This window comes from Physella acuta, unplaced genomic scaffold, assembly GCF_028476545.2.
Source record: "Physella acuta isolate Inbredline_101_S28 unplaced genomic scaffold, ASM2847654v3 ptg001297l, whole genome shotgun sequence".
NCBI lineage: Eukaryota > Metazoa > Mollusca > Gastropoda > Physidae > Physella > Physella acuta.
In genome coordinates this window covers 151,800-167,018 of record NW_026732812.1, presented here as the reverse complement: position 1 = coordinate 167,018, position 15,219 = coordinate 151,800, and the positions used below count along the sequence as shown (strand labels likewise).

At 31.3% G+C, this 15,219-nt stretch overlaps 1 protein-coding gene across 2 annotated transcripts in view; it reads right to left on the bottom strand.

Moving 5' to 3' along the window:
• Positions 1 to 15,219, bottom strand: part of LOC131958175 (cubilin) — a 64,973-nt gene that overhangs the window by 37,682 nt on the left and 12,072 nt on the right. For both annotated transcript variants that reach the window (XM_059323046.1, XM_059323047.1), the window contains 23 exons: positions 15,003 to 15,106; positions 14,591 to 14,720; positions 14,236 to 14,404; positions 13,154 to 13,288; positions 12,384 to 12,473; positions 12,104 to 12,234; positions 11,651 to 11,840; positions 11,073 to 11,185; positions 10,640 to 10,883; positions 9,942 to 10,126; positions 8,816 to 8,984; positions 8,430 to 8,617; positions 7,926 to 8,082; positions 7,389 to 7,570; positions 6,760 to 6,934; positions 5,618 to 5,849; positions 4,923 to 5,050; positions 4,163 to 4,349; positions 3,895 to 4,058; positions 3,290 to 3,471; positions 2,919 to 3,072; positions 2,007 to 2,176; positions 316 to 469 (listed from right to left, as the gene is read on the bottom strand). In XM_059323046.1, coding sequence (XP_059179029.1) covers positions 316 to 469; positions 2,007 to 2,176; positions 2,919 to 3,072; positions 3,290 to 3,471; positions 3,895 to 4,058; positions 4,163 to 4,349; positions 4,923 to 5,050; positions 5,618 to 5,849; positions 6,760 to 6,934; positions 7,389 to 7,570; positions 7,926 to 8,082; positions 8,430 to 8,617; positions 8,816 to 8,984; positions 9,942 to 10,126; positions 10,640 to 10,883; positions 11,073 to 11,185; positions 11,651 to 11,840; positions 12,104 to 12,234; positions 12,384 to 12,473; positions 13,154 to 13,288; positions 14,236 to 14,404; positions 14,591 to 14,720; positions 15,003 to 15,106 — 3,733 coding nt within the window. The remainder of the gene's footprint in view (positions 1 to 315; positions 470 to 2,006; positions 2,177 to 2,918; positions 3,073 to 3,289; positions 3,472 to 3,894; positions 4,059 to 4,162; positions 4,350 to 4,922; positions 5,051 to 5,617; positions 5,850 to 6,759; positions 6,935 to 7,388; positions 7,571 to 7,925; positions 8,083 to 8,429; positions 8,618 to 8,815; positions 8,985 to 9,941; positions 10,127 to 10,639; positions 10,884 to 11,072; positions 11,186 to 11,650; positions 11,841 to 12,103; positions 12,235 to 12,383; positions 12,474 to 13,153; positions 13,289 to 14,235; positions 14,405 to 14,590; positions 14,721 to 15,002; positions 15,107 to 15,219) is intronic.

Genomic DNA, 15,219 nt, shown 5'->3' with positions numbered 1-15,219 from the left:
TTGATTTCCATTATATTCATGCTATTCTGAGAAAGTGTTTTTTGTATTATTGAATTTTAAATAAAATTTGAGATAAAAACTATGTTATAGGTATTTAAACAGATGACCAAACCCTTTATTTACTGAGGTCATGGAAAGAGGTGAACTACTTAATTTGCCCTATTGACTGTCAGGTCTGACAAGCCATTTTTACTTCACTTATGCCCTGCATTGAAGTATTATTTTATTAATGAGCTCCAGAAAAAATCAAACTATTTTTTAATGCAAATATCTTAATATAAAGCATAATTTAAAACTGATATAATAAATGATTACCAATGAATGCCCATTCAAGTCTAAATCCACTATAGACAATTGATCGATCAGTGATGAAATTTAGCTTCAGAACATTACCACTGGAGTTATAGGACTGTGGTATAGTGTTTCCTGTAAGGCGCCTACTTTGAGAAGAGTTTTGAACATCTGTAATCTGAAAGAGTCAAGCATGTATATAAATACAAAATTAACAATAATATACAACTTTAAAATTATGAAATACTACACCAGTCTTTCTTAGTTATATTATAGATAAATATATATATTATGATATATCATATTTTACAAGGCATAATATATTTTACATTATGACATTTGTCAGCTATGTATTATTACATATTATTTACATATATTTCTAAACTGTAATGTTAGTAAAGCTATACCAGAGTTCTTACAAATTTGATTTTAAGCATTTTCCATACCAAAACTGAAAGATTACAAGACTTAAGAAAAGACAATGTGGAAATGTTAATCTAAATTTAATTGTAGTAATTGCCTTATGTTCATTTATTTTGGAAGGTATTGGTGTTTTATTTTATGATAGGGGCTACTAGAAGTTAAGATTTGTCCTTGAACATCAATACACAATTTTTACCCCCCCCCCCCCCCCTCTTGTCTCTACTCTATGACAACATTACTCTCAAATTTCTTTTCTCTACTTCTCTCCCCCATACGTCTGGGCAAAACAACATCAACTTTGTTATAAACCTTCTATTGTTTTTTAGGAATAAAGTCATAATGAATGGATACCCAAAACAAAGTATATTTTATTTATTGTCTAATATTTTGCTCGAAGCTCAAGAGGATGGCCGGTGGCTTGGGAGAGTACAAGGTAGATATACCAAAAGTTTGTTAGACCTCTGGGGAAATGAGGTTAACTGAGGACAGCATCCCATATAATGTTAGTACAAAAAAACTCTGAAACCAAATAATGCTGCCTTGCAGGTGTTCTTGGTTGAACTAAGTCTATAGAAGCACATCCAGAAAGAAAATCAGAATGAAGCTCTTATTTGAAAACTTTTGCCTGTACCGGTATCATTGTACTCTTCCTTAGGCTGACTTGCAGTTTGACACACTCTTTTTCCATCAGTTAATGGATCAGAAAGCCAGTAAAACTATTTAACTCTCATGAGCTTATGTAGTGCTTTAATTTCATTACCAGTATGCCTATAGATAATTGTAACAAGCAGCCACTTTTCCTCTTAAGTCAACTAACAATGTGCAGCATTCATTTAATCATGTATAAATATGGTCCTCTAGTTCAGGGGTCTCCAAACTTTTCAGCCCGAGGGCCGCATTGACTATCAAAGTTCAGTTCGGGGGCCAGTTTCTTCCAGACATGTCTTTGATTTTTCTGGGAAAAGTTCCTCAGCTATCACCAACAAATGTTTTTTGCGTGGACAAAAAGATCTCCGCGGGCCGGATGAGAGGACCTCGCGGGCCGCATCCGGCCCGCGGGCCGTAGTTTGGAGACCCCTGCTCTAGTTCAAGGTGAGTTGATATTAACCATGAATAGTAATGTGAAAAAAAAATGAAGAAACTGATAGTAATTCTGTACTTGCCTTTATAGTATTAAAGTTTTTAAAAAATTATTTCAAATTTAGTTTCCAGAATTTTCCAAACATTCCAGACTAAATAAGCCATGTATAACTGATTATATTTAAAAAGAAAACATTTATTTTATAACAAACCTGAAGGTAGTCATGGAAATTTTCCAAATAAAATGTAGCAAACTCCAAATTTATCTTGTTCCCTTTATTTACTTTAATGAACCATGTACAATTTAAATTGTTGAGATATGAATTAGGATAATTTGGACTTTCAATGACACCCCCAAATCCAGTAAAGTTTTTGTTACAATCTAGAAAAAAAAAAATTATGTACATAATTATAAGTTCTAAATTGTAAATATAAAAATGGCTCAGAAATCAATACAATTTAAAATTCATTAAAATAAATTAATACTAAATTCACTGCAAGGCTATTTAAAAAGCAACGAGTAATATATTTTATAAATTTGACTTTCATAAATTAAAATACATTTAATCAGCTGAAATTATCTATTTTAATAGAACTGTGTTACAAACATTACATTAGCAAGTAACTTGACCTACTCTTTTTAGTTTTGTTATCAAAATTTCATATATGTGTAATGTAATTACCATTATTTTGCTAAACTGGCTTTGATATTAATATAATTACAACAACAGATGCTTAGTGTTAGTTGCACATTTTCAAATTGTAGTTTTTACTTGTCCAAAAAGCTGAGTATATTGAGCAGAAGTTAAGTTGTGAATAACATGTTAAAATTATATAAAATTGTTGATACATTCCTTAAAAAACTGCTACATATAAAGAGAATGTTACTTCATACCAAATCAATTTAATTCTAGAGAAATACAATATTCATCCATATAAAAAGCTTCGATGAGCCAATGGACATTGATGCCACTTTTCTAATGCCAGCCATGTGTTTAAATGGGATGAACTGCAGCAGACAACACATTTTTTAAATATAGTGAATAAATGTCTGGCATTAAAAGGCAACATCTTAATTTCATTAAGTCAACCAATGTAGGCTGGTTTAAATAAAATCCACTCACTTGTAAGATACTGTAAACTGAATCCCCTGCCTTCTATGTATTGGTCACTCTTAAATTTTATCCACAGCTTGTTAGACTCAGTGTAAATGGGATGAGGAAGGGTGCGGCCACAAAATTTACCAAGCATTTTTCCTGTTTCTCCTTCTTCACGAATCTGTTTTTATATACATAGAAGAACAAAGGAGGTGCATGGAAACATATAGCATGCAGCAAAGTTTAAATAGTTTATGTTAAATAGTTTTAATAAACAAGTGACTATAAAAACGGAACAGATAATATAATAAATGTAAACTTTTTCTGTCAAAAAATGCATAGAGGTCTTAATTAAATAGCACATAAAAATAATACAATGTAGCATTATGTAAACATACCATAAGGTAATCATAACGACAAGAATAAGAATTCTCCAAGTCAATTTCAGCAAAAGTAATGATAATTGAATTTCCTTGTGCAACAGTAATGGTCCATATACAATCAGTGTTATGTGCGTAACTCTCTGGATAATCAGGGGAAGTAATTGTTCCAGTTGGTGAATTTAAATCGCCATAGCATCCTGAAAATTATTTAAAATAACAATACAAATAATATTTTTCCAAGATTTACAAGAGTTACAAGATTCGCCACAAACTCACAATCAAACAAATTAACATACAGACGTTGCGAATTAAACAAAAGGTTGTAAAGAAGGTTTTGTCACGAAATCAGTATCTACAGTGAGTTTACTGTTCCAATAAGGAAATTGTATGAATTGATTAACATGACTGAAAAAGTATTCTTATAGTCCTATAATAAACGATTAATAATTCAATGCACTAATAAGCAATTATTTAGTATTTAAAAGTGAATCAACAAATCATCAGACTAAAAAATGAATCTAAAACTTAAGTAACAATATTTTTAGGAAAACATAAATCTAACCCAAATATTAGAAAACTTAATGATTATTATGAATTGAGATATTTTTAATGAAGCTGACCTGAAGCAGAGCTACCATACTCTAATCGGAAACCTGGATGTGTGACTGTAGCATCGGTTTTAAACTTCAGATACAAACGATTGCCATATGAACGTATAAGAGGAACAGCTTCCTGATAGCCACATAGTTTGACCTTTAGTGGAGAATTTGCAGAGCCCCCATCTCTGAAAATTTTTTGAAATTTTTTTTTTTAAATTTGAAAATCCTCAACTTAAATTATTTAACTCCTGATTTACCAGACTAGCAAGAAATGAGAACTGATTCGTACCTTATTTCAAGGAAATCCCAATTACAAGTATCTGATGGCTCCAGATGAAAAGAAGTAAAGTTTAGAAATATTTGGCGTCCTCTTGGAACTGTTATAGTCCACTCACATTGTCTATGATGAGGATAGTTTTGTGGAAAATTTGGTGAAGTAATCTCACCAGAAGTTGCTGTCAAAGCCCCACCACAAACTGTAAAATGTTTTATAGATATGTTAACAAAAACTGATCCAAAGATGCTAATAATATGTAAATAACAACAGATACACAAAAATAACAATTCCAATTGTGCTTGTGATGGCAGTCAATAATCAACAGAATTTATATTATTAATTTTAAAACATATTGCTTTTTCTAAAAATTATGAGTAGCTCATCTCTTTTCATTCAGTTTTTATCTTTAATTCTGAAAATATTTTAAACAACCAATGCCTCAACTGTAATAAAAATTAATGTAGAATTTTTTTTTAAATTCCTCCATGTTATTGGATGTGTAAATCCATGCATAGTGTAAAAAATTCAAACAACAAAAAAAAACTTTTTTTAATTATCTGTAGGAACCAATATGGCAAACTATGAACAATGATAAACAAACTTATTGTCTTTCAACAGCAATACTAATTTTAAAAGTATAGTCAGTAATTCTAAAAACTCAAGATGCTGCATGCCCTGACCCTGACTTTCATATTGGTAGAAATAAAAGCTAATTATATATTCTAAGACAAAAGTAACAGAACCTGACATAATTTAAAATTAAATCACTTACAAGTACTGGTATTCAAAGCCACAAAAGAAGCATAGAAACCATCATAAGCAACACTTGAATCTGTAATCATCACAACAGTTAAATAGTTTTCAGATGAGGTAATCACAGGAGGTCTTTCACGGCAGAATCTGAATTAAAACAAACATTTTTAAACTGTGTATAAAATGATTATCTAAGATATAACAAAACCTCTTGAGTGCCAAAGTGACACGGCTTACTTTTTTTTTTGCATGTATAGTGAAAAGAGGTAGCTTGTCTTCCACCTAAAATATGGGCCACAGACAAGAGCTAATTTTCTTTTATAAATTTTGCAAGGACCAAACTTTTTATGCTGGTAGTCTAAGTGTGTCATAGTTCTTCACAGGTAATTGTACTGGGCCAGTTTGATCTTTTGAGGCAGGTGTTTATAAATGCTCATATATTCTCTTTATTTAATTCAGTGGGTCATGTCCCTTGATTTATAAAGATTTACTGTTTAATGGTCAGTGTATATAATTGAAATTCTTATGTTGACCATAATGCAGAAATAGTATTATATTATATTTGATAATTTGAAAGAAGCTTAGTTTTTACATTTCTATTTAAGCATAAAAATTGTGTGAGAAAGCCCTAAAACAAATAATAGTGTAATAAAACATAATTAGCATAACAAAGCGCACAAAAAATAGTTTAACAGAAACAATAAATTTAATAACCTTCCAAGAGATGGTCCTGTTGCTGTGATATTATCATAAATTTCAATGTAGTCATGGCAAGTATTATAACCATGCTCAAAACTGAATGTATGAAATTCAAGTCTCACAATATGCCCCTGGTCAACCATTATGTACCATGTGCAGTTGATGCCATGAGGATAAACGTTTGCTTGCACAGGACTCCTAATAATGCCAGAATTTCTATTTAAAGTGCCACCACAGCCCATGGATGCTGAAAATAATAGAAAAAAATAAAGTAGGAAAACATTTAGCCTACAAACATTTATGTCGAGACTATATTCATAACATAAATTTTTGTAATTGTTATCACATTACTATTTGTTCGAATTCTTTTCATATTAAGATTTTTTAAACATATAGCTTCAATAAACTTTTTACAAACAACAGCAGATTACGGGATTGTGTGGCCAGCAATGTCTAGCCACCATGCACATTTCCTTCATAAGAGAAAAACTGATTCCTTCCATTATGTGGTGACATGAAAGATGGGCGGTGGCAAAATGCGCAATGGGAAAACTGCACACAAAAAGTAGGCAAGGGCATTTTTATTTTCTTAAAGTGAGCATTTATAGACCATAATAAAGATTGACTACAAGTACATTGTTGCATAATAAAACATATGACAAAATTAAAGCGTATTACTATTAGTATAATTTGTATTTGCACATTTTTCATTTTTCTGTTTGCTTAGTTTTCTGTTTTGCAGTTTTCTGATTGCATATTTTTCTGTGAACCATTTATTCATGCACCAAAAATGCATATTTTAATAGTTTGTTCAGCTGATATATAATTTACTTTTTAAAGTATTTTATTAAACAGCAAGTCTCATTATCATTTTCCCCATTTGTGCCAAAGACACATGGGGCTGATGAAGTAGAGTGCATCTGTTTCAATGACCTCAGAATACAAGGGGGAAGTGTGGTCTTTGTTTCCATAACATGAGTCAGGTACCCATCTGAGCTGGGTGGACTCAGGGACTTCCTACAGACTTGAGTCCAGGATCCAAAATTGAGACTTGAGGCCACACTGTACCTAAACAGCTAGCCTGAGTTGCTAAAATTATTTGTTTTTATTTATTAATTTTGCAATAAAGTAAAGCAAAAAAAAAATGTAATGTTTACCTCCCCCATCATCAACCATACTGTAAGTAGCATGAAAACCAGCATGTTGAACGCTATCATCTGTTACAAATTTAACAAACAAAGCATTTCCAGTGGATCTAATATTGACAGGTGTATTTTGTCCACAATATCTACTACCTAGCAGAGGTGCAGTTTCACTGGAGCCATCACGTATCTGTAAAGATTAGGTTTGATAAAACATTTTAAAATAGATGTAGCAATTTCAGGAACTGGATCACAATGCATTCTAATTTAGGATTACTTTAATAATAAAGTTAACTGTTTTATTTGTGATAATTCATTAAGACTTTTTTAAATGTGATTTTATAAAGAACTATATATTTAAAAAACATATGTGAAGATAGCATATAAAATGATTTTGAAAGTATTTGAAAAGTTAACAATATATATTTATTTTAGTAAGGACACCTGTGCTATTGAAAATGATGTTAAGGATTTTTCTTGTTTTGTTATAACTATTTAACTGGATTTCTATGATGAGGCATTCAAATGAGACCCAAACATTTTTTTTTTTAAAATAGTCATAACTCTAGAAAAAAAAGTTTAATCAGTATATACATTAAAAAGCATAATTTTTCAATGAGAAATGTTTAAAGCAGCTTAGTCACCTCTAAATAATCATATGCACAGCTAGAGTCAGCCTCTAAAACAAAAGAATCAAATGTCAGCAAAACATTTTGTGAATCCGAGGCTTGGATAATAAATGAGCAGTCAGCACTAGCATGATAATCTCCAGGCCATCCAGGAGACTGTATACTGCCTGAACTATTTGTATATACACCACCACATTCTATAAAACAAAAAATAGATGTACATGTTAAAGAAAATACAATAATTATTTTATGAAAATTTCCTCTTAGAACATGAATGGTATGTAGTGCAGATTACAACCTCAAACAGCCAGTTTGATTTATTAGGGAGAGAAAACAAAAACTTTGCCCAGAACCCAAAAATATGTGCTTTTAAAACCCACCGCGTATCTTGTGTACATAAAAGTAGGGTAAGTCCTTCATATATATTGTGTCAAGAAGATGCATTAAATCTCTACATAATATCCTGCATACATATATGCAGGGTAAAAATAATCTCTGCATATGTCACAAGCGTAAACGTATTGCAATTCATATTTTAAGTAACAAGCTCACCAGTTGTCCATTGTATTCTAAAGCCTGCTCCAGAACTTGTTTCATCAGACCTGAACTCTATATAGGCCACATTGCCATTAGTTTGAACTGCAGCAGGCTGATTGCTGCCACAGTAAACAGCTAGTAAATCACCCATGTAATTCTCACCATCTCTAATCTGATAAAGATGAACAGTCAACTATTACAAATACACTATGGCAAAACAGTTAATAATGTTATTTATAATTTATTATTACGTTTATTGCTCAAGCAAAGAAATCTGCCATCATTAAATTAATGTTTGAAAAAAAATGAAAGATTTACTATATAGCTTGCTATTAGTTACTAATTCTATAGAAGTTTGAAAAGTAATTTTTTCTTATCACAATTTAGACAAAAACCATTTTTTTTTTGTCTTGCTGAATATTCTGACCATAGGTAATCATAATAACAACAAAAAAAGAAGCGGTAGATGGTTTTACTAACTGAAATCCAAGCAATTGAGAAAATGAAAAAAATGCTAACCATTAGATAATCAGAACTGCAACCTGCTGTTGTCTGCAAGTCAAAAGCTAAAAAGGTAAATGAAATCCTGCTGGTCGTAGGGCGTCTGATGACCCAACTACACATTTTTCCATGAGGGTAATTATTTGGATAATTAGGTGAGCTTATCACTCCTGTTTCACTAGTGAATGTTCCACCACAGGTTGTATCTAAATATGTAAAAAAAAACTATCTTAATTCAAAAGCTGTTAAATGTGCTAGGGTCTCAATAATTAGTCTAGAGAATCGACAAGAATGTTCATTAATGTGATGTAAAAAGTTTAATTGAAAAAAAATAAAAAAGAATATCTCTTTTGAGAATAAAACAGATGTTATTAAGGAGCCATATAAATGAAAACAAAACATACCAATAGAAGAGGAGTATGTAATGGAAAAACCTTGGCCATTTTCACTCGGATCACTATGAAATCTAATAAAAGCATTTGGACCACTTGTCTGGATGGGAGGAGGTAAACCTGTTGTCATCCCACACAGTCGTTGTAAAACTGGTGCAGAATCACTAGCCCCATCATATATCTGTTAGATAGTTAAAATATTTATTAAATTTTTGCACATGTTTACCTCAAGTAATTATAAGTATGAAACACCAGTTTTTGTTTTTGTAACTTTAAAATAGAAACTCCAATAAATACACATTTTTAATAATTGTGCTAATAATGATTATATTATAAATCTTACATTTGATCATTTATAATTATATAAATTAACAAGGACCCTGAGTACCTCAACAGCTAATTAATGCATACAACATAAGCTATTTGAAATAATAAACAAATATTTAACAACATAAAGTTTCACATATAAGGCTTGTAAGTAGGTCATCAACTTCTCATTCTAATACTTGCCTGTAACATTTTTCAAACAAAATGTCAATATTTTTATAAAAAATGTACTCCACTATTGTGTTAAAGTTATTTAAAATCGAAAACAAAAGATATAGCCTAGTTTAGAAAAAAATAGCCTACTTGAAATTGTGATTTTTTTTAAACTAAGTGTACAGTTTGATATTATTTATTTAAATCTGTAACATAACAAGTTGTCCTAAATGTAGTTACAATATTAATACAATATTATTAATGGCCCAGGCCTACAGTTACTTAATTTGATTCTATTATTGGTAAAATTTCTATAATTGTTGCATTTTGGGTACTTATGGTATTTTTAAAATTTTGAAGCACAGGCGAAAAACAAATAGCCACCATTTTTTCTTGTTATCAATGGGAATTATGTTCAAGATCATTAATTTTGTTCGATTTTAAATTTTAGACGAGAGAGACCAAGATTTACAAGCCTTACTGTCATTCTTGAAATTGTTCATAAGCCTCTGTCAATAATGTCTTTTAGTTTCTAGATACATAGAAAAATTAAATTGTTAACATTCTCTGTTCTTAACACCAGTGAAATAATAAACAGGGCCTTTCACACTATTCAGTCCCAAAAGTAGGCTTATTATTAACAGTAGTAGACTTTTACCTCTAGATAGTCATATCTACAGTCAGGATGCTGTTCAATGTCTAATGAAGCAAACTGGAATGATATTGTATATCCTGGCTGCACAGATATAATCCAACTGCAGTTACTGTTATGTGGGTAGTTGTTTGGATAATTGGGGCTGTTAATTGCACCATGATCACTACCACTGAATGTTCCCCCACAGGCTGAAAGAAAATAATTTTTTTGTACATTTATAATACAACTTTAAAAAATAAAGACACCCATAAAGGGGTTTGTTTTGTATAAAATTTAGGGGTCGGCGTGGTCGAGTCGGTAAAGCTCATGGTTGCTAAACCGAAAAGTCTCGAGTTCGAACCCTCGGGCAGATGAGGCTCGTTAGCTGGGGACAGCCACTCTTCTAGGAGAGACAACTTTAAAATTAAACAACTGCTGCCTTGTAGTTTGTTCTTGGTTGGACAAAGGCTATGGAAGCAAATCCAAAAAGAAAAGCAGGCTGAAATCGGAGTCAATGGCCTCAATGGCGCATAACCAGTTGACACGTAACGCTTAATTGTGTTAGAGGCGTGGTCGAGTCGGCAAAAAGCTCATGTTTGATACATTCGAACAAAGTCTCGAATTCAAACCCACTGGCAGATAAATCTCGATCCCCTTCAACACTAATAATTAAGAACGAAAAAGAAAAGAAGTATAAAATTTAAAATTCTTATCCAACCTACCAGGCTGTGCTGATGTCCAGGTGAGGCTAAAACCATAATGTTCTACGGAATAATCAGATTTGAACCAGATGGACAACTCATGTTGAGTACTGTTAATTAATGATCCCCCATTGGGCAGCTGAAGGCCACAGTATCTACCCATAAACCTTGAGGAAGTTGTTGGACCATCATTTAATTGTAGAAAATCATGAATACAATTATCATGATGTTCCATACTGAAACTGGTAAATGTAACTTGCACAATCTGAAATGACACATAATGAATGATAATGTGGAACACTTCATAATGTGAAAGATTTCATGTGATTACATTATGATAAACAGAGAACAAAGACATTTGAAGTTGGAATGCAAATGAACAAAAGTAATGTCAATTTTTTTAACTGTAAAATTATTCTTTTAATTAGCAAACTATATTAGCCATTAAGCTTACCTTATCTACTGTTGTTGAAATAACCCATTTACAATCTGCATTTGGTGGATAAGAACTGTTTGTTGCTGGATATCTTAACAAACCACTTTCTTGCAGCAACCTCCCACCACATACTATAAATATAAAAGTTCTATTTAATAGTGAGCTACTACTTAACTACAAATACATCAAACTAAGATGTTTTAGAGTTATCCATTAAGGGGATATGCACAGAAAAAAAAATCATCAACATCTTGATTTTTTTTAAACTGGGTTTCTTGCACTTATGGATTTTTTGAGCGTTTTTGAAAAAAATGCTTGTATAAATTATTTTTAAATAAATACACCTTAACCAAAAGCGCATAACTTAATTGTACAGATTATTACAGTATGTTTTCTATTTAATATTAATCAAATATTTGATTTTTATAAAGCGGAAATGTAATTTTACCTATGAATAAAAGTACAATAATTTAAATTTATGTTATAGTATTTTTAGTTATATTCTACCTTTATATTACACAATTTTGTAAGGAGATTAGTTTTTTTTATTTTTCATATTAGTCTAACATGTTAAATGAAAAATGAATTTGTTATACCTTGCTGCTGTATTCCACAAGTAAATCCAGTAAAACCTTCAGGACAGTTGCAAATGAATCCAGCTCCTTGTGAAACACAAGTGCCTCCATTCTGACACGGGTTACTGTTACAAGCATTGGCAGTGCTATTACAGGTTGGCCCTGTATAACCACTGGGACAAGTGCAAGTGAAGACACCTGTTCCTGCAGGCTAGATGTTATACAGCAAATAAATATTGTTGGAGGGAAAAATAACTTTACTTTCCAAGAAAAGCTGCGTTAAAAAACGTTTTTTAATTAACAGAATGTCATAAGTATTATCAGATGCAAGCACAAGTTACTTTATAGTGTTGATCTTCAAAATAATATAGGAAATGCTATGGGTTACAAAATTTCACTAAACACAGCTAAATGTTTAGTAATGTTTAAATTTTCTAAGGCAATTAAGCTCTATACAATAAATTTGATGCTTACAGTACATGTTCCTCCATTAGCACAAGGATTTGAGTTACAGGACCCATACATTGATTGTTGGATGCAACCATTTGGACCCTCTCCATTGCCAATATATCCATTCTGACAAATGCAAAGTCTCCCACTAGCTCCTGTTTTTATAATACTTATTGTTTTTAAACAGTGGGAGTAAGCATTGTTCAATTTATCTATTTTGATAAATTTTTTTTTACTTTTTGATAAACTAAATAAATATATTATATGCCTAAATGACTATTTTTAACTTTAGTTTATGAATTACCTTCAATACAACTTGCAGAATTATGACATCCACCATTATTGTATGAACAATAAGAAGAAGCTGTGCAAATCCTCCCATTTCCTTGATATCCTGAAGGTTTGTTTTGAAATCAATTCATTGTCAGTGAGGGACTATTTTATTAAACTTTCAACAATAAAAATGTCTATATTTCAAGGTGCATATAGATGAAATTACAAAAGTTTGTTTTCAATTTGAATTTGTATAAACAAGAAACATGAACAACAAAAGAGAATTAAAAAATGCTTAGTTGCATGAATGTTATAACAACGATACAGCAAAATAGTAAAACATTTTTCAAAACCAAATACCTACATTAACCGTTGTAAACCATCGTAAACATAAAGGCCTATAAACAAGTTATAGTGTAAATATGTAGGCCTACATCTTTAATTTGGTATTTATAGGCCTATTTTAGTTAACTTATTGATACAAACTATCAGTTTCTAGTAATTTCTGACAAGAAATACTATTTTTCCTTATTTTTTCATGTATGGGCTTATTAGCATGTTCATGACAATTAATCGATCATTAAATTTACAAATATTTTACAAACGGAATAGGAATTTCTATGTTGTGCAAATGTTTTATCAAAGAAGTCAAATATATTTAGGAGGAACTGGGATATTGTGTAACTTATTGTGTAAATATTAAATGCTAAAAGGATATCAGATAAACCAAAATTTAAAATGGAAAAGTAAATACAAAACATTTATAAATTGTGCCACTTTTTAAAACCATAAAATGAATACCTGTTGGGCATCTTCCACAGGTACTTGATCCAATTGTATTTATACATTCTACATAAGGATTTCTTGAGCAGCCACCATTATTACCATCTTGACATTCATCTGTGTCATAACATGAATACCCACTGCCACTGTAACCTGCATGTTCACATTAAAAAGAGATACAGTGCTAGTTAAAATGTTTAAAATTTTATCAGTTACATCTTCACATTGTTTCCAGAGTAATACTATTCACAATACATCAATGCAAAACTTAGACATTGCTTTAAGCTTTGCTCTGTGTACCCAAAAATCAATCAAAGATTCCAGAACCCTTTTAATTGATAAATATGGACCTTTTTATTAGTAATTACAAACTGAAAATAAATTAGTACAAGTAAAGTTCTTCTTTCAGACTTAATGATCCATAAGGTAAATGAAGTAGAGTTCTTATGTCTCTTGACCTTGGCATATGAAGGGATGGTGTGGTCAGCACTATCCCCATCGCCTTTACTTTCCCTAATGTGAGCCAGGTACCCATCTGAGCAAGGTGGACGCAGAGACGTCCTACAGTCACGAGTTGGAACATTCATAAACATAATAACGTGGACTAGGAGATTGCCAATTAAGCCACACTTCTACTGTTTGCCATATATTTAACGGGATGAAATACAGCTCACATCTATCTTTGCGAGCTACATCTGAACTCATGAAAAAAAAAGAACTAACACATTATTACACAGGAATAGAGGTTTAGCATGATAGCAATTTAGTAATAAATTTCTTTTTCTAAAAATTACTTTCTAGACTATTGGTTTAAATTGATAGTTAAAGTTCAACTAGAGGAAAAGAAATAATTTTAATTGTTAGATAATCATCACATTACACTTTCCAGTTCATGCCTAAGACAAATAAGGCAGATGAACGCTGTTTCAATGACAACTGCATTTTATTTTTTGTATGAAAATTAAAGTAAATATTTCGAGCCATGTAAGGAATGAATAAGGCACCGTAGTAAAAGAATCCTTTATAATGTTAAACATATGTAATGGGTGGAATATAAAAAAGCTGTCCCACTAATAAGATATTATAAACAATAAGAGTACCTGCAGGGCATGAACCACACACAAATGAACCAGGAATATTAATGCATTGAACTGGAGGATTGACTGAGCAATGTGTTCCTGTTCGGCATTCATCAATGTCTATGTTACAAGCTGGAGACACTGTTATATTTGATGTCCAACCAGAATCACACAAACATCTATAGCGAGGCTAGGATTCAATTAAAGAGTGACAGAACCAAATGAAAATGTAGTTCTCAATAAATGATAGAATTATGTAGCAAACAAAAAATTTAATTATTTAAAAAATTTGCTAGAATAAAACCCACACCTGTGGGACTGACTACATGCCCATTAACAGGATAGGTTTTAACAATTGTATAAAAAAGTATCTTACTCTAGAAGGATTTTGATTGTTGTCATTTATGCAGACTCCATGATCACACATCTCCCAATGAGAAGCACCATCACATGAATTGTTTGGTGAATTACAATGAATGCCACTCCAACCAGGTCGACACTGGCAGCTTTAGAAAAAAATATCTTTTAAAGTACACCACAAGACATTAACTTAGAAAATATATTACAATCAAGAAAATCATTTCTTTATTTGTGCAGTTAATGCTGTTTGAAATCATCAAGAAAATAGTTAATTAACTTTTATCACGTGTAATAATTAAATCTAAAATATCTAAATTTATGTTATTTTTTTTTAAAGTTTAAAAATGTCACAGAAAAATGTAGGCCTACATTATAAACCACAATCTAGTATAAAGGAATGTACACAACATAAGTATCATCGACTAAACCTGAATGATCCTTGTGTATTAATGCATGTTGCACCATTATGACATCCTAAGTCGGTACCCATGTAGATGCTACATTCATTCACGTCTTCATCACACCTAACACCCTAATAGACAAATGAAATTTTTTTAAAAGACAATTGTAATAACATGAGGCTATAAACATGAGTAGGTCTACTATAAAAGTACACATAGTAGAAGAATAGCTGTAGGCCTATTA